Below are 19,509 nucleotides of genomic sequence, written 5' to 3' on the forward strand. Positions count from 1 at the left end.
TTCAGAAAAGTTACTGTTTTTATTGCAATATTCTACTCGTACTACTTTGGAGCCATCGTCAGCAGAACTGACTCAGACCGCTATAAACAGGAAATAATTGATTTTCGGACCTACCTACTGTGGAGACTTTTGATCGGTAACACAAAACCAACAACTTACCACAATTTCAGGCAATTTGAAGGAGCCCGTGTGGGGTCCTTTTTGATTTACATTGATGGCAAAGATTCTTTAGTTATCCCTGTTAATTCAGTGGGAATAAAATATGTTTAGGAGGATAGAAACTATGTTTATATGAGAAATAATTTTATTGATTTAAATTTTATCAAATTTAATACATGGGTACTTTTAATAAACCTTTCCTAACTATAGGCATCGATTAAAATTATTTACAAACTTGAATAGGATACTTACATATTATGTAAAAAATCGTATGGCCTGCTAAATAGAGTACATCTAAAACTTACAAACAAAATTCAGCAGTAAATATTACTTGAGGTCCAAATACATACCTACGGTAAAAAACACTATGTTACATGTTTATGTTTAAAAATTATCAAATCAGTATACCTAAACCTACATTGCGAGTATTTTTAGTAGGTATATAGTTGGACCAATACTTACTAAATTTTGAGAAATGTTTTTCCAAGTTTTCACTTAATATACACATTGTTAGGAGTAATATTTTTGCATTTGAGCAGTAGAAAATAGTATAAATAGAATAACTTTCAGTATTTCGTTTCCTTACTTTCTGCCTTTTTCCATGATGTTCAAAGTGAAACCTTTGAAGTACATAGATCTTGACTAGTTAACCATAGTAACTGTCTCGTGATATTTCATTTTTCATTCCCAAGCAAAGTTTGGGTCAAATTAACTTATAAAAGCAGTTTTTCCCATAAAATACCAACCCAAGTAGAATCTGAAGTTAGACGCCAGGTTGCAAAGCAGTAGTGTTGCCAAAAACGAAATACAAAATTAAAAACAATCGTCCTAGTTTATGAACAGGAGGTGCAGCGTACTAGTCCGACTTCATCACAGTTCATACATTTTAAGGCAACGAATTCCGCTGTGAAGTGGTTTCTATGCACCGATTTCTTGCTTCCGTTACAAATCTGGCACGGCAGAAGTCTGAAGCCTCCGCAGACTTTGCAGGTCGTACAAACGTCCATACTCTGGAATTAATGAAAAATGTTAAGTAATACTGATCAAAATACACAATTGACTCCAATTTCAATACTGATTTTTTACTAACGGTAAATCTGGTTCTGTCGGTCTTTGTTTTAATTAATCTTTTATTTTAATGGTCTCTAACGACCCTGTGCTAAAAACTTTTAACTTTAAATGTTAAGGCGTACAAAAAGTAATTTTTTTTTCTCGAAATTGCAAACACTGTGAGGTGTGTTAGCTAAAATAAAATATCTCTTTGAATCAAACTGTAACGCCATTTTTTCTGAACAATTTATTTTTTGATATACAGGGTGTCCGTAAAGGTCATGTCAAAAATGAAGGAGTATACAGGTGAGGTCAAAATAGTTGTAGTACTTCATGAGCATTTTTTTCCTATCGGGCTTCCTTGTGGAGTTATTCGCCTTCAAAGAAAGAAGTTTGACAAACATATTCCAATTATAACTTCTAAGTCGTTACGTTACCATGACAACGATGAAATTTGGGTAATTATAGTAACTCATGGTATACTGTATACTCCTTCATTTTTGATATGATCTTTCCGGACACCCTGTATATACGTCATTATCTCTTTTATTAATTGATATACACAGTTAAATTAAATACGATTTTACTTAATTAAAAAGCTTAAACATAACAAAAATAAAAACAAGAAGAAATAACAAAATTAAAAATTAAAATTAAAATCAATCGACACTTCTACTACTAACTTCAACTTCAAAGGAGATATGTGGAGGTTTTTAGCTTGTTTACTAATATTGTCGGAGATTTATGTCATTGTTGTTACTATCATATCCCAATTGTTTAAATTACTACAATAAACTGGTGTGCTTTAATTTAACTGTGTATTGTGCAAAACCGTACTTATCTTATCAACTTCCACGTCACCTGTTACATGAGTGTTGTATAAAAATGAAAACGTAATATTGACAGTTATAAGGAAGCACAAAAAAACAAGCACTTAGGTAGGGAATGCTGGAAGGAAGTCTAAGTTAGTTGAAGATAGTCAGTTGAAGTGCGAACAGTGTGGAGATCGGCAGTAAGACGATCGGCGGGCAGTGTGACAAAGTAGTGTAAAATTAATTGTTTAAAGTGTTATTAGTTAGCAGGTAATATTCTTTAAGTACTTTGTTGTTAATTGTTCTATGTAATTTTGTGATTGTGATGGTTATAGATGTTTCATGATAATGATTCTGTATATGTTTGGCCTTCATTGTCTTACGCTCAGGGGCGTGTATTTTCCTAATATAAAGTTGTCACAATTATTATTGGAGATTGCTCATTATTTATTACATGTTAAAATATGTATATTGTCGTGACTGCCCAGATATAGCAATAGCAACTTCTTTGTTTCACATTTAACTTGTTTTATCATGATTAGGTTGTTCTTTGATTTCTTGTGCTTACTTTATGTCATACGTCTATACGAGCCTTGTTGAGTTTACTAACATTTTCGCCCGTGCGGAACGAATCTGGATTAAGCTCGATTGCCTCCCGTATGGGACTCCAGTGTTATGAAGGATCTTCCGAAATCTCAACTATAGCTGGATTGCCTCCCGTATGGGACTCCAGTACCTTCCGGCTCTGCCGGCTAACTAACACCAAACCTCTTCAGTTTTACTTGGAAGTGTGTATGACTAATATGAGGTAACAGATGACATTTAGTGACACATTAAATGAGACAGGACTTATTTATCATTAGCAAAGGTTCTTAATTTATACCTTTGGTTAGCGGTTGTTTTGCATACATATTTGGGTGGTAAGAGCAACGATCGTGGGTTTCTCTGCCATGCTCTTTCCCCACAGGAGCTCTAGGTGAGCCTGGCACTCTCCTTTTATGTTTAATGGTTGTTAATGTTTTTGTTGTTCTTTCTATTTGTCACATGTTTAATTTGAATTGTATGTAAATAAAGGTTAGGTGTATTTACTCTGCTTTTGTTTTATATAATTAAACCATACATCCCCTCTACAAAGTTAGTAGCCAGTGCCTTCCGGTCAATTAAAAAAATAGATACACACAACGTAGGTAGTCCTTATGACGATCACATATTTTTGGCCACAACTACGTTTACTTATTTTTTTTGTCGAACCTAGGGTTGTTATACTACAGTATATCAATTAACAGTTAACCAGCGTCGCTTTAAAATTTTGGGAGAAAAAATGCATTTCCTTTTTCGTCCTGTATACGCTAAACTCTTAAGTTTCAATAAAAACTGGTATTTCAGCGTTATAGTTGAAAAATAAACCTATAATTCGAAAAAAAGATCAACAAAATTAGATTAGCTGTTCACGAGAAAATCAACTTTGAAATTGGGCCCCATTTTTAGTAGTGTGTTAAATTTGATGAGTTTATTTCATATGCGTAGTAAATGTGAGTTGTGAGTTAGTTTATTCTGAAATAAAAAAAAAATGTCACCGTAGATTTGAGTCGAATGTTTTTGTGAATACAAAAAATACGTACCTAAAACTGTTTAATACCAATTTTTAAGTAAAATATTTACTAGGTAAAAAATCTATCAACAGTTTTTTTTAATTAATAAATATTTGAATATAATTAAAACCATATAATTTGTTAAAGCTAATTAGGTTGTCGAAATAATAAATAATTTGTAATTAATTGCAACTATTTACGTTTTGCATTATTTTGTAAAAAGTTATCATCGAGTCACTCACCTTAAAAGGTTTTAATATTCTTCTTAATTCCCCGGTTTCATTCAATCTTTCTATTGTTTCAGCATCCTGTAAACAACAAGAATATGTAATTACATAATGTGTACACTTCATCGAGAAATTTAAGTGAAAGACACTGCGTGAATTTTATTAATTAATATTTGTTGACTTTAGTTTCGTTTTGGTTATATAACTGATAATTAAAAATTTCAAATGATTCGTCATAGTTTAAAGCTATTGTAAAATTGTAAAGAAATTGGCCAGTCAAGTACTAATATCGTTAATAACGAACGTATTTAGTATTTTTTAAAAGCGACAAAATCTTCATTTCAATAGATATAACGTTTTTTTAAAATGAGGGCTTTAAGGACAAATGTTTATATTAGAAAATATTCCTAAATCTGGGCCAGTAACACCCTCCTTCATTTTCAACATGTCATTGTGCTACACCTTGTATATTCTTAAAGCATTACTAATAAAGGTGAAATCAAAATGCACGTCGCGTTCATCTTGACGATGCATCGCATCCTTCATTAAACACCTGTCCCAGATTGTCATACCCCGATGTGTTGACCGTCGACGAACATCTGCGGCACCAAAATGTCTTTGCATTGCATGCGCTCCTGGATCTCCGCCTGGTACTCCGAGCTCATGAACACATCCCTCTCCTCGTATTTCACCAGAAGAGTCCGCAGGATCTGCTTCACTTTCATGCAGGCCTGGTACGTCTCTCGGACTATGCCCATTGTCGTCGTGTACACGACCACTTTCCCAGCCTCTTTTTCTTTGTAGTTCTAAAATGAGAAAATTATTTAACAGTTTGAATATTCCGTTTAATAAAATGCACCAAACTATACAATTTTTTTATAGTCCTTTTCAAAACTGCGTAAAATATTTACAGTTCGTTCCTGGATTTTGGTTTTCATTTCTTGCGATTGCCAACATAGTGAGAAAAAACATGACAGAATTGCCTAGAACGGGGGATTTTCCTTCAACCGCAAAAAAAATTGAAAATTTGTTTGTTTTGGGGAGAGAGTCAGTTCTGACAGTCTGCCACATCGCTGTTACGCCCTGTATAATTGTTGAGAACCACTCATTTAATTGTAATTATTGTATCACCTCAATTCCAGGATTCATAAAATAATGGACCTGTTTTTTATGTACCAAATCCGGAAAGTTAACAATATTTTATACTGAACATTCGAACGAATTTGCGGCGCTCGTGCTAGAAGTCTGCCGTACAATAAAAACATTTTCCGGATATGTTACAGCAACCGTTTTTCTGCAACAAAATAATTCGAAACTAATTTAGAAATTAATTATTAAATTACCTACCGCTTGAATGATTATATTTTTCGCCAAATAATATTATTATCTGAACTAGTGCGAAAGATTATTATTATCTAGTTCTAGTAATAATTCTATATCGCGACGTTTCAAATTATAACTGTATTAAATATTAATTTGAAATAAATCATAATAATTGTGCCACATAAGTATTGCAGGCAATAAGGTAACTTTTACTTTCATATATTATTTTTCTTATGATAATACTACCCAATTACTACTAATGTATGGTTGTCAAATTTTTAGAGTGTTAATTAAGAAAAATATAAAAGATATACCCCCCAAAGTGGGGGCCTAAATTTCGAAAAAAATTAATATCTCTGCAACACTTAACCGTAGAAGAACCAAATTTGGTACATAATTTAGGTTTACTACTGGTCTTCTTGGACTATGATTTAAAGTTAATTGAAGCACTTAAAGGTGTTCATTGGGGATGACTCACCGCTAAAATTGTACCGAACTTTTTTTTATTAACTGAATTAAAAAATAGTAATATTAATTCACAGCATAATTGAATTTAAATTTTTTTTACTCTTGTTAAGTTTTAAAAAACTTAATAACAGACACAAGATTTTAACAGTGTTCATTAGAAAATAAAAGTCAGTAGTAGGCTTTATCTTTCAAATTTGACAATTGGCCAAATAAATTTTACTTCACTTCTCTCCTAATTCTACAAAAGAAAACAACTATGTACTTAGGTAGTTTTTAAATAATCAAATATTGTATTAAGTACATTAATTAAGAACACAAATAAATAATAAACATAATAATTGATATTTTTTCAACAACAAACAGAGGCAATTGTTGAAATAAAATATTTTTATTACTAACTGACAAGTTTGAAACATAAATTCATTGCCTACCACTGACTTTTCGATTATTTTCTAATAAACACTGTTAAAATCTTATTTCAGTTAATACGGTTTTTCTTGAAAACCATAAAGTATTTTAAAATTTAACAAGAGTAAAAAAAATTTTTAAATCAAGTTCTGCTATGAATTAATATTATTACTTTTCAATTCGGTCAATGAAAAAAAAGTTCGGTACAATTTTAGGGGTGAGTCATCCCCAACGAACACCTTGTAGTGCTTCAATTAACTTTAAATCATAGTCAAAGAAGACCAGTAATAAACCTAAATCATGTACCAAATTTGGTTCTTCTGCGGTAAAATGTTGCAGACATATTAATTTTTTTCCAAATTTAGGCCCCCACTTTGGAGGCTAATAACTCCTCGGGGGTGCAACTTTGTATATAGGTAAGTTTGGTTAAATTACAATGTTTTGGACACCTCTACATGTAGCTGCCTTTTATCGGTTCTTATGCGGCATAACCTGTATTTACACATGTTAATATTAAATATCTTTTCCCACATAACTAATTAACATAAAAGTGCTACTAATTTATAACCGTGTAATATAATATCAAAATGTGAGCACCAAATAGCTCATTCGGTTCAGCTGGTCTCTAGTTGTTAGGGGAAGTACTCCTTCGCGTTGCAGCAGTTCCTATTGAAGGAAAAAAGTTTGGTATAAAAATATTAGAGCAACATCACATAAAGTATTTACAGTTAAATACAGGTTGGAAGGTAAAGGAGGCGAGTGTGGGTACACACGTCTGCAAGTGACCCATTAGGGTATTAGGTTACAAGCGCCAGCCTGACACCAGATCGGTCTAACCATAGAAACATACACTATGGTCACGGAAAAGAACCACGGCAGATTGGCGAAAGGGACTGAATACGTATACTTGCGAGCGACTCCACAAGAGGAGTTTTCAGCGACAACATTTCTTTTCTAATGATTTTGGGTAAATTAAGCCAGTAAATTAAAGTAGAAACGGATGAACTGTGGTGATATACAGAATATCCAGAGCAAACAACCAAAGACATCCATGAGATAAATTTACGTTTATCAATATGTTTTCGTTTGGATATTCTTATAAATAGAATTGGACTAACTTGAACCTTCTTTCTCTGTACCAAGACAAACCTTATATCTTCAATATTAAATCAAAACCAATCTCTGAAAGACTGTAAATTACCTACCTTTCCAGTACTGTGAATTTGAAGAAACGTGGCAATCCCAGCGCGAACCCTGTTCTTAACACCCCTCACCGTCCCCTTGGCACTACGTATGGTAGCAGCACCGCCATTAAGCATGTCCTTATACCCAGCGAACGTCTCGTCCTCCACCACGGTCTGAGGCTTAACGTTAATCACGTGTTCGTTTATGTGAAAATTATAGAACATGTCAGCAGTAAACTTCTTTTCTATTTTCTCCTCCCTCTCTTCTTTCTTTCGTTCCTCGTAGGATTTCTCGATGATTACCGGCGGAGGTTCAGCGGGAGAGAGTTTCTTATTTCTCTGCCTGATGTCCTGAAGCAACATTTGAGGTAAATATGAGGACTTGTCTGATTCGGAGGAAACGACGGTCCGGATGTTCACTGGGGATATTTTGCCGCTGTTGAGGGAGTCGCAGCTGATGTTGCTCTCATCGTCGTCGCTGTCGACCTCAGCTCCGCTGCTGGAACTTGGCGCCCTCTTGTGCGACTCTGAAAGGAAACTGGCGTATTGAATTGTGAAATTTTACAAATAAAGTGGCGATTCAAAAAATACAAAAAAAACAGCTACAAAAAGCTTTGTTTTTGTCAGTGGATACTTCGATTAAATTTTTTACACCCTCTGTACTTAACCCCTTCAACTGATTTTTTTCATTTTGATATAAACCATATCTTTTCAATAATTTTGATTATCCTGTATCCCGAAACCGAAGTTCTTCGAAACATATGTTTACAGAAACTTTCTTTGTTCATTTATGACATAGGATTCGTCATTAGGGTTTGTCCAAACATTTTCACCCTGTACACTTACCTATTTTGGCTTAAATTTCTTAAAATGCATGCTTTTTAATTCGCAAGCAGCTGAGATAGATAAATAGGATATTGTCATAGACAAAATATACTTAACAGGCAAGATATAGATTCTGAAACGTTTGAATTAAGGTCAACACTAATTAATAAATAATTCATTAAAATGTTGTATTAGATAGTTGCCTTTTAAATTTAATATTTCAACACGTATGGGAACTAAACAAAAAGTAAATTTCTCAAGCAGATATGAAAACATTCATGTTACTAAAAAGTAACTGTAATCGCAAATCCCAAGAGTTTAAGCATTGTAATATAAAAAAAATATTATTAACCTCTTAAAGAGAATAAGATACATCTTAGTTGTCGATCAAATGAAAATTGTGAAGAAATGCAAAATGTGTTTCAAAATTAATAATATACATACGTATATGAAGTCTGGAGGAATTAGTAGACATTCCTCTTCCATCTAAGATCGAATACAATTACAAAGAGTGCATTATTTTCGTTCCATATCAATTATAGTTTGATTTTTAAATACAACGTGTGTGATGAACTATGCAACTGATCACTGGAAAATTGACACCACTTAACTTAATAACGCCTTAAAAGTATTGAACATATGACTCCACCACGAGAATTTGCAAACTGTCTCTGAAAAATACAAGAAGTACGTAACTAATTGGGGTTGTCTAAATCAATTCGAATACATTGAAATCGACCTTCATCGCTGTTAACTTTTAAGTTACCTTCTATTTAATTCATTGTTACATTCTTAACAAGGAATGTACAACTGTTTCAACACATCGGAAGATAAACTAGGTATCTAGTTGCTACTGGATGATTAGTGTAGAAAAAATGATCACCTATATGTAGGTACGTACAATAAAAAATTCCGTTTGATGAGATTTGTGATATAATAACTTAAATTTAAATAAAATGGAACTTATTTTGGTAAGTTGTTTTTGCGTAAGCAAATGTCATGGTAGTGAATGTAATCAACCACGAATCGTAGTAGAAACGATTAGGAAAATTCTCCACAATGATGATTTTCGTACTTTTAGATGTGGTATATCCTTTAAAGTTACAATTATTTAATAATTACCATATATGCAGGCAATTATTCTCTAAACGAAAACTCCTTTCAAATTTTTTATCAAATACATCGATCAAGAAATTGGAAAGTTATGCTGATATTGGTACATGAACTGAAAGGAATTATTATACATGTTTTTTACATACGTTATTCGGCAACTTTTATGCATAAAATTCATACAATCGTGTATTATTCAGTAGCAGTGTCTTTGGTTTATGGCTGAACGATTTCAGGACTGGTTGCCACGTCATCGGTTTTTGTTTTTTGACTTGATTTGCTTTGCGCATTTAAATACCAGACTCCAGAATTTTGTTGATTTTTCATTAACAGAAGTTTTGAAGAAATCGCTTTACCCGAAAAAGTAATAACAAATTATTAACATAAAAAATATACCTAACTGACTGCTTTAATATTGAATTGTCTAAAAAGTATCGTAGAAATTTGTATAGTCTTCCCGAAGTCGGGTGAACTTGTATAAAAACGCCTAGCGATAAAATTTAATGAGTTTCATAGGCGTCCCTAAAAAGTTTTCTCCTAAAGGTAAAAAATTATAATAATTTGTATATAATGTGTAGAAAATTTCTATTATATGCTCATTTGACCAACAACACTAATTATTTATGTCCTTAAACAATTTTATTATATCGATGGTAAATTTCGTTTTGTTCCGTTTCAAAAGGTCTTCAAAATGCCATGTTATAATAATATTAGTAAAAAAAATATCCCTCGTATTTCTCCCTGTCGCAATTAATATGTTTGATTAATAGAAGGTGTCTATAATAAATTAAAATTCCCTATATCACATCAAATTCCGCATTGCTGCACTGCATTGCTAGGCAATTTGTCAGCTACTTGTCAACAGCTAAGATTTATTGCCCTGCCGCCCAGTTCGGCTATCTGTGTACGCCGTTTGACCGCGCGCGCATTCTTCAACTGGGCGTATAAATTTCCATCGCCTCCACGTTTAGTTCGACCAGACCTGTATATAGGTATGACGCTAAATAAATATGGGAACAAGTTTTTCAAATATTTCAATGCCGAGTTGCTGCGTCAGCGACCAAACCTGGTATATACTGCCAACCTCTTGGTTGTTCAATTGAGATCGGAAAGACTATACCAGTATTCTTATGAGTAAAAGCGCTCCTTAAATTTGTTGCACTTTTTTTGGAATCACCCTGTATATTAAAGTACTGTGAGATTAAGTAGGTAGTGTTTTCAAATAAAAAGTTTGGACATTTAAGTGCTCCTTTTGTAAATTTAACTATGTACAATTTAATGAAATTGACATCTAATTGGATGTTACCAAGGGATTTACTTAAAGTTCATATTCCCATAGATATACCGAAGTGACTAAACGATAAAATGTTAATTTTGTAATTTTACTTTCGTACAATTCTTTCAAATATATAACCAAAACCCCTCTTCGCACAATTTCACATTTATGCTTATTAATTTTGTGATGATGGGTTTTGATTTCTTTTAAGTGCAAATAATTGAGGCACACATATCTCTTTTAAAATGTTTTCACATGTATGCCTACGAAAGTGTAGATAATTATTGGTTTGTATTCCGCAATCTCCTAATTGTTGTTTTCTTGTAAGACTAGTTTTAATATAAACATGTAGCTGGCTAAACAACAAAAATGGTAATGGATTTTTTTTACCGGGTTTGGTCTGGTAAGGTTCCATAGTAACAGAATGTTTTATTAGCTTATAGAGCGCGATTGATTCGATACACACATGCATGCTATTTTTATTTCTTGTAAGGTCTCTAATTTTTAAGAATAACTGTTACGGTTTCGTAAATACACATTTTTAATGTCATTTGTTGGTTCCAAAAGCGTACGTACGTCTTTTCTTAAGCAGCGTTATATAAGTGACGTAAAAAAAACAAACGTGAAATTGTATACCACAAAAGCAGATTCATCTAATGTTATTCTGAGGTATAATTGGGATATCTGATGCGATATTCAGTTTTGTCAAATACCATGACTTGTCTCTTAATTTGTTCCGCTTTCGTTTTGCATAGAAATTCAAGAAATGTCTGTCGGAACCGTTACTCATGCAATGATAAGTCCGTAGACCTTCCAGACATTCATCTTCGTTAAAACTGTAAAAATGAATATGAATAATATCTGAGAAAGCGTCAATTTTTCGCAATAGTTAGTTTTAATGCTGAAATTGTATTCCAGTATTATATTTCGAAATACTTCATTGGTTGGTATTTCAAAAACCGTCAAAAATAATTTGAGTTATACCTACAATTATTATGTTCTTGTGTAAATTTACTAAAATAAAGCTTAACTTAACAGTTAATAACTGCCAGAGATCATTTACTAATAACTATTTGAACATTTGCTACTTTCTGAAATTCAAATGATGTTTTCTCACAATTAGTTTACGGTTTCTGGAATGTAAATGAAACTTTCTGAAATGCGATTAACTAATCTGAATTACAAATAGCACCTACTTAAATATCTTTAAAAGTAGATGTATGGGCGGTTGCAATGAACTTCAAATAGTATACTCATGCATGTGTATAAGATTTTTTAAATAATTTTGGTTAGTATTTGATTCATCTGCCCAGATATCTTTGGAATGTCACCTACGAAATTCACGGTTAAGGATCTGAATAAGTTCAATTCAGTTTATCTATGTTTATGCATGTCATCCATCCTTACATAACGTAAAGTGATATAATCTATGTAAATAAAATTATTTACATTTAATCCCAACATGTAGGATGGTGGGGATAGTCTTTAGAATACGTGGAATTTATTGTTATTGTTATTGTATTGGTATCATTATAACGAACTGTTCGGAAAAAAACAAAGTAACTTCGGTAGCTTTATTTTAAGAAGTGCTAATGTATTATGAGTTATAAAAATGTTTATTGACAAACGGAAAATTATTTAGACGTCAAGAAATATTTCAAAATGGATTCTCGGAATATATTGTATTTATGTCTCTGATACTTCATCAGTGAAATTCATGTAATTTCTTGTTACTTTAACCAACAGCATAAGAAATTACACTTTTAAATCCAAAAATATTTGGAAACATTAGAGTGTACATTATAAAAATACTAATTGACGCAGTAGCAGAGATATTTTGTTTACTTTAGGTACTTTAGAAACATTGCTATAACGTCGTATGTATATGATTAAAATACATACTATTTTGCATAAAGAATCAATATTGATTAACTAGAAAAACTTGTAATATGCTCGTAAGCATTAGCATGTATTGTCACATTCAATTCCTACAAGTATGCAAAAGTTTAAACAAATATTAATAGATTTTTTTTACCTACTGTAAAGGCAAATACACGATATGTTCTAGGATTCTGATAGACGTAATCAATTTACGTTTCGTTGCTATTAAATCTAGTATATTGTAGATTTACACTCAAACGGTTACCAACTTCAAAACAATAATTATATCTATTAGAGAAGGTCCATCCAAATCTAGAAAAAAAAAATTCATTTTCCGAATAACTTTTCGGATAAAACCTGACAGATACCTTCCAATTCCGACGCCACTGATTAGTTTTTAAAGAATTTTTACATTTACGTAGCAACTATGAGAAAACTGAACTTCACCAAAGAAATCTATATCTTTAATGATTATTGAGTGATTAAACCAAAAACGTGTTTCACATCCAATCGTAGAGGTTGGTTAAAATTTTTTTAATATAGTGGCAAATTTTACAAAAAAATGAAGTTTAATTAGAAATTTAAAAAAAAGTCGTGAGAAAAACTGAAAGCGATTTTTGTAACTATCAGTTTTAGCTAAATGCAATAAGTATACATTTTTTGTAGATAGTTTTCTCAAAATCTCTGCCGATCAAAAAAGAGCAAAAGACCATATCTTATGACCCCCATTTTTAGGTAAAAAAAGCTTATATGTAAGTTTAGCTATTAAGATTCATTAAAATATCTTTAAAAAATGACGTAATTGTCTTAAAATATATCCTTAATAGGCCTATCTCTCCACCGAAGGTAACTAGATCTAAATCAGTTTATTTCCGCCCATGGCCCATTAGCACACCTTGTATAGCATTGCACTAGTGAAATGAACCCTGTTCTGTATATATTAACAAGCGTGTTCTCTAAAATCATAGTTACATTTTTATACTTAATTTATTTTCCAAGAGACAAAACGACGGTCCCCTTTCTAGACAAACGGACACAAGAACAAAAGAATGAGCGGTGCATTCCGCCAAATAAGCAACTACAATGCAGCAATTTGTACTAGCTCGGTAATTTGTAAAATAAACTAATTTTAATTGCCGCTCGTACCCCAAATATTTATTTTTCGAGGGCACATTTGCCGCACGAATTAAATTTGTGGTCGTTACCATTCCTGTGGGTAAAGAGGTTAGATATGTAACGGTGTCGTGGAATTGTTAACTGCAGTCGATTTGAATTGGTACTTATATAAGGGCATGTCGCTATTATTATCTACTGTTATTTCTATTTTATTAGTTAAGCAATGCTTGACCAAACTTAGAAGTGAATGTTTTCAACACACATGAATTACCCTTACAGTAACAATTCTCCATAAAGTGGCAAATTTACTTATTTGTTATATCGAGTACCCGCTTTTTTAAGTCATAATGGGGAGTAAGAATTAAGAAATCCAAAATTTGAGAGATGTTTCAGGTTTCTTCTCGACATCATTAAATTCTAAAGCTTCGGGCAAAATAGGCAGCCATGTATAGAAACATAATTTCTTTAATTAAGTTGTTACAGGTATTAATCTATGCGGTTGTATGACACTGATTTTTTGCCAGTAATACCGTTTGCTTGCCGATCTAATGATAACAGCTTCAGTTTCTCTTAAATAATTAATTAGCGATAAATAGCACAATTCGATAAAAACTGTCCTTTTCCTTATTACTATGCGGAGATATAAATAAAGTAGGTAACATTTCCATATAACCGTAAGTACACCTTTTACTGCTAAAATTTTATTTGTCTGGACTATTAAATGGTTTTTATTATTCAAAAGAGCGTAACAAAAATTTATTTAATAATTAAATGCTCCTAACATTTTAATTAACTGATTATATTATGCTAAATTACGTTAATACCCACTTCATTTGTATATAGAACATTAGAATAGTGATAAATCTCTTTTTTTTTTAATAATTAATCAGATTTCATTAAGTTGCAAGAACGAAAATATGTAAAAAAAATTTGAGAAAACATGCTTAAAATATTCATACTAGAAACTATACCTTTTTCTTCTCATATTCGTACGACTTAATCGACACGAAAGTGACATTTTATCTTCTTTAAGATAAGAATGCTATTTTCCGCCGAAATGGAACACCCTTTAAAGCTAAAAATATTTTCTTTACATAGCCCACACGATCCAGGCAACTTTTATTAAACCCATTTTTTTACAGTTGCCGAGTTACAGAAGAATCCCTCTTAGGTGGAACACCCTGTATGTCTAATTTATGTTTTAGTATTTTTTAAATTACTTAGAATACAATTTGAGAATCTCTTTTCTATTCAATCACGTAATTTATGTGTGAACAGTGTAGTATTTCTGTTAAACAAAAGGATCTCAATTATTTTCTGGCGATCAATTTCTCATGATTTTAATATTTTAAATATGCGAATATGCGACTGTGTAATTCGCAATTGATATTGCGGTTTAAGATGTAATTTTACCTCAATTCGAAGAATTTTATAATAAACATGCAAAAGGCTACAAAACCGTTATTATAGAAGGCAATGTATGTTTTCTTTCGACAAATAATATAACCTTTCGATATGAACTCACAGACAATGCCGAAGGACGACTAATAAATGTTAAACGTCTGGCTGAAGCCGATGGTAACCATTCCATGTGCTTGCCTCGTATGTAAGAGAAAGAGGCTTTGTGATCTCTCTCTCTCTTGTCATATTGGGTATGAGGTCATATAGAAAGGTGTTTAAATCAATATGGTCGGTCATGTCGATAGTTCAAATGCAATGAATTTATTTAATGATGCACATATTTACAATTTTCTTCTTTTTACAAGTAGTAACTGAGCTAACTACCAATTATTGAAATTTTTAACGTTTCCAAATTCCCATTAACATTAATTAAATATTGATTGGAACGCAATATGTACATTTTAGTGTTAGCAATAATAAAATGTGTCAGACAAAAAATATAATCATCACGGTACATTAAAAGTTAATTTAGAAGCTCAGTTATAATTAATGTTTCTCATAGCAATTGCGTTGATTAAAGACACAATCATCACCATAACAGACATAATAAGTCAGGTAATGCAGTTTTTTACCGTATAAGTTATGTACTGTTCAGATCACTTCTTTGAAACATGTCAATTTTTAATTTTAGATGCGGTATTTCTAGATATGGAAATGAATAAATAGTCCCTTAAATTCAATTTGAGGGTGTTATACAGAAAAATAAAAATCTAAAGTTATTGTTCGTTGTTTAGTTCATACAACAGTTGGATGTTTTTTAAACAAAATCTTTTCAATAATTTTCATATCAACAATTAGCACTTTCCTTAAAATGATGGAAAATCAACATTCCTTTCCTACGTCTAAATTCACAAAATCTGGATAGTGATCTCTTAGCATTGTGTAATTGAAATATTTAAACATTTATTTTCCTTGAGAACCTTATAGGGAATACAAAGGTATCAAAATTATAATATCAATTAATTTTCCAAAGGACCTTGTAGACGATAAAGCATGTTCAAATAATTTATACTTAAGGATGTGTGTAAAAAAGTACAGATGATTTATTCTCATTGGAATTGTAAGCTTCATATGCAAATTTAAAAACTAAGATGTTGTGTTATTTTAATTTAGCATCCTACATAATTTCACAACATATTTAATGCATATCAAAATCGCATATCATTAGAGATTTTTTAACTGACATTTCTTGAATATATTTTTCTTCTTTCTACATACATAACATAATTATTTGACTTTTATTGTATATACGAGGTCTGTTCAGAAAATAAACGCACTTTTTGAATTGCCCGCTAATGGAGATGTTTAGTGATAGTTGGCAGCATTGCATTGCATAACTTCCTCTGTAACCACATGTTCTTTAATTGTTGATATCCCATTTAGTTTTCGTGATATTATTATTTGAGTGCCGATTTTTGAAATGTGTGATTTTCTGGAACAACGAAAATTTTGCGTGAAACTACTTCGCTTTCGCTTCGCGAAATGGAAACACCACTGGGAAAAGTATGTGAAATGGGGGGAAGAGGGAGTACTTTGAAGGTGACAAGAACTAATAACGTATCAAATTTTAAAAAAAAATGTGTAAAACTATAAATTTCGGCAAATTATAATGATTCTATAAATAATATTAAAATGAATCTCTATTTTGCATAGTATTTTTCAGACTTCTTTTTGAGTACATTTTTAATCGTATACAGTGTATTTTTTTTAAAACCTGACAGGCCATTTTGTTTGCTTGAACTGATAGACTATTATTTTCAATTGCAAAGTTGTAGGACATAACTTGATTAAGAAAAATTTGCAAATAATGCTTTCCCATGTTGCAAGATTTCAATAGCTACTAAAACAATCTTTTTTTAAATGGCAACACTTAATTTTTTTAACATAATTTGACAAATCTTCAAATTTTAAATAAAAAGTGTTATGTCACATTTCTTCAGCAAAAAGTAGGCCTTGGAAATTAAACAAAAATTGTGTTGTTTGAAGGGAGCCATCATTATCGTTGGGTTATTTGATAACTGTTTATTTGAATGTGTATAAAAATAACGTTTTAATTCAGTTGCCAAGATGATTTTGAGCCTTTTGGGGATCCTTGAGCACACACTACTAATTGTTTTTGTTTTACTAAGTTATTTCTTAAAAACTCCAGATTGGAAAAGGTTTATCGTTATATCTTGCATCGAATTCAGCGTACGCATTGCGTAGATTTAAGCCACCAACATGAAGAAAAATTAATTGAACTTTCTCTTTTGAATTAAATAACAGATTCATCTTAGTAACTTAAATAAAACGATATTTTTATGTACATTCAAATACAACAGCTGTCAAATACCACAATGACAGCACATTAATGATGGCTCCTTTCAAACAACACAATTTTTGTTTAATTTCCAAGGCCTACTTTTGCAATGTTAGCTTTTTTTAAGGCCTGCGGACTACAGATTATTTTCGTTGTTTTTGCTGATTGTTCTAAAACGTCTACTCCAATAAAGGAATCTGACATTTTTTATTTAGAATTCGAAGATTTGTCAAATTATGTCAAAAAAAATCAGTGTTGCCATTTAAGACAATATTGTTTTAGTAGCTACTGAAGAAATCTGGCAACACCGAAAAGCATTATTTGTAGTCAAGTTATTTCCAACAAATTTGCATTTGGAAGTACTAGTCTATCACTTATTATTAAAACATGTATGTTGGCATAATCTTATGATAAATAACAAAAACTATATAAATAAGAGTGGAAATTTCAACTTCTAGAACAGGTTTAAGTGGGAAAATTGTACAATATTGAAAATTGGACTATGAGAATATGATTAAAAGTAACATTTGGCGAATCAAAAGTATGAAAGAAAGTTACTTCCTTCCAAAAACATTATAATCTGATCATCAGAATCTAGTTGCGTAACTGTACAGTCTGCAGCGTAAAGATGTGAGTATGATAAATGCAAAGGTGTTGTGAAATTAGTTCCTTAACCCACTGAGTAACTCGGTGCATTATAATTATTAACGTGTTAAATTTGTGGAATTACGAAAGACGTTTATTTTAATGGTCACTGATTTCATAAACATATCAAGAAAAACGTATTTCCTACATACAGTATGTTGACGACCCCGTCCATATGAGTTAATCTAAATACTTTTGTTCTGAATGATAAATCAAAAATACCGGAACGATATCCATCGTTTAGAGACAGCATGTGCAATGTAAATAGTTCCTTTGTACAGTTAAGCTGCGATTAAATCCAGTTTCGATCCATTCTTTATGCAAATAAAAGTTAAGTTAGTCAGTGTCAGCGTTGTAACGGGGTCACAGAAGCGTTTACTTAAATTTGACATTATACGCTGCTTTGACGCAGTATACTTGTAAAGTCTTGTTGCAAAATGTCAGGCAAATGTGAACGGCCGTTCTTGTTCTTTAAAAAATCAGTATACAGAGTCATTCGCGAAACGACCTTTAAAAATTCTGATAATTTTTTTTGAAAATTTAGCAATGTGTATAATCGTTTAGAAAGTTTCAGTTTAATGAATTTTAATAGATTTTATTCATCCGGCTCTACTAAATTATTCAAATTGTAAATTATATTTTTTTCACTTTTTTATGTAGTTTCATATTTTAATAAAATTACCATAAGACTTTCTTAAAGTACTTACGGTAGATATGTATTTTTTGAAAAGAATGTTCAATTCTACTAAAAATATTTCAAAAGCAATTTTTAAGCGAAGCATTTTTGGAATGACTTGAATTTTGAAAGATTTGTGGTTGCAGTATAACCATTGTTTTTTGAGACACCGTGTATATTTTTTCAGTAACACTTCTGTGCACAGGTATATTCGCATAATATTCTACCCCTTTACCCATTTGTCCCTCTCTAAGAAAAAATAATAAAGACGAAAGTCTCTTGCGATCTGAAGGAAATATGTAAAAAAAACTATTGAGTGTTGCATTTCGAAGATGTAAACCAAATATTGATTTTTAAATGGTATATTTATTACTTTTTTATTACCCTTTTTTCTCTGATTACAATAAATGCGTCAACCCTATGACATTTCCGACAAAAAATACTCGCGTTAAACAGTTTATCTTTTTACAAATTCATTGTAATACATTTATTTTTTTTTCTCATAAATCCTTAACTTTTCGAAAAAACTTAAAGAGATCATAAAGTTAGTAAATGAATGGGTCTTTTTAGACATATTTTTTAAAGGGAAAAATTTTCATCGAAATAAAATATAAAAAAAATATCAGGGGTTGATTATTTCAACCACTTACAAAAAATACTTCAGGGTTGAAAAAATTTAAAAAAATGTAGTTTTTTTTGACAGATAATGTTCACCAAGTTTGGTTTCTTTAGCTTGATGTACATGGAAGATAAAAAAGAAAAACAATTTTTTTTTTAAATTTTTGGAGGTACGTAACTTTTCAGGGGAAAGTTTTTTCACAAAATTTTATACCAAAGACCCCTATTAATTTTCATCAGAGAATCGTCCTTTTTCGGTGTTATATAGATACACCCTGTATAGAAAAAGTTTTAGGAAATTTTCCAGCGATTTCAATAAAAATATGAATACAAAAACAAATGAATATTACATTTCAGAAACATAAACCAAATTCATGTA

The 19,509-nt window shown here is 31.4% G+C and overlaps 1 protein-coding gene across 2 annotated transcripts in view; it reads right to left on the minus strand.

Annotated features, from left to right (window-relative positions):
• Positions 1–842: 842 nt before the first annotated feature.
• LOC108906486 (glutaredoxin domain-containing cysteine-rich protein CG31559-like) overlaps positions 843–19,509 on the minus strand; it is a 40,726-nt gene continuing 22,059 nt past the window's right edge. For both annotated transcript variants that reach the window (XM_018709760.1, XM_018709761.1), the window contains exons 3-6: positions 7,245–7,750; positions 4,413–4,646; positions 3,856–3,921; positions 843–1,169 (exon numbers count right to left, since the gene is read on the minus strand). In XM_018709760.1, coding sequence (XP_018565276.1) covers positions 993–1,169; positions 3,856–3,921; positions 4,413–4,646; positions 7,245–7,750 — 983 coding nt within the window. In that variant the 3' untranslated portion in view covers positions 843–992. The remainder of the gene's footprint in view (positions 1,170–3,855; positions 3,922–4,412; positions 4,647–7,244; positions 7,751–19,509) is intronic.

The sequence above is a fragment of the Anoplophora glabripennis genome, unplaced genomic scaffold (assembly GCF_000390285.2).
Source record: "Anoplophora glabripennis isolate ALB-LARVAE unplaced genomic scaffold, Agla_2.0 scaffold47, whole genome shotgun sequence".
Lineage (NCBI taxonomy): Eukaryota > Metazoa > Arthropoda > Insecta > Coleoptera > Cerambycidae > Anoplophora > Anoplophora glabripennis.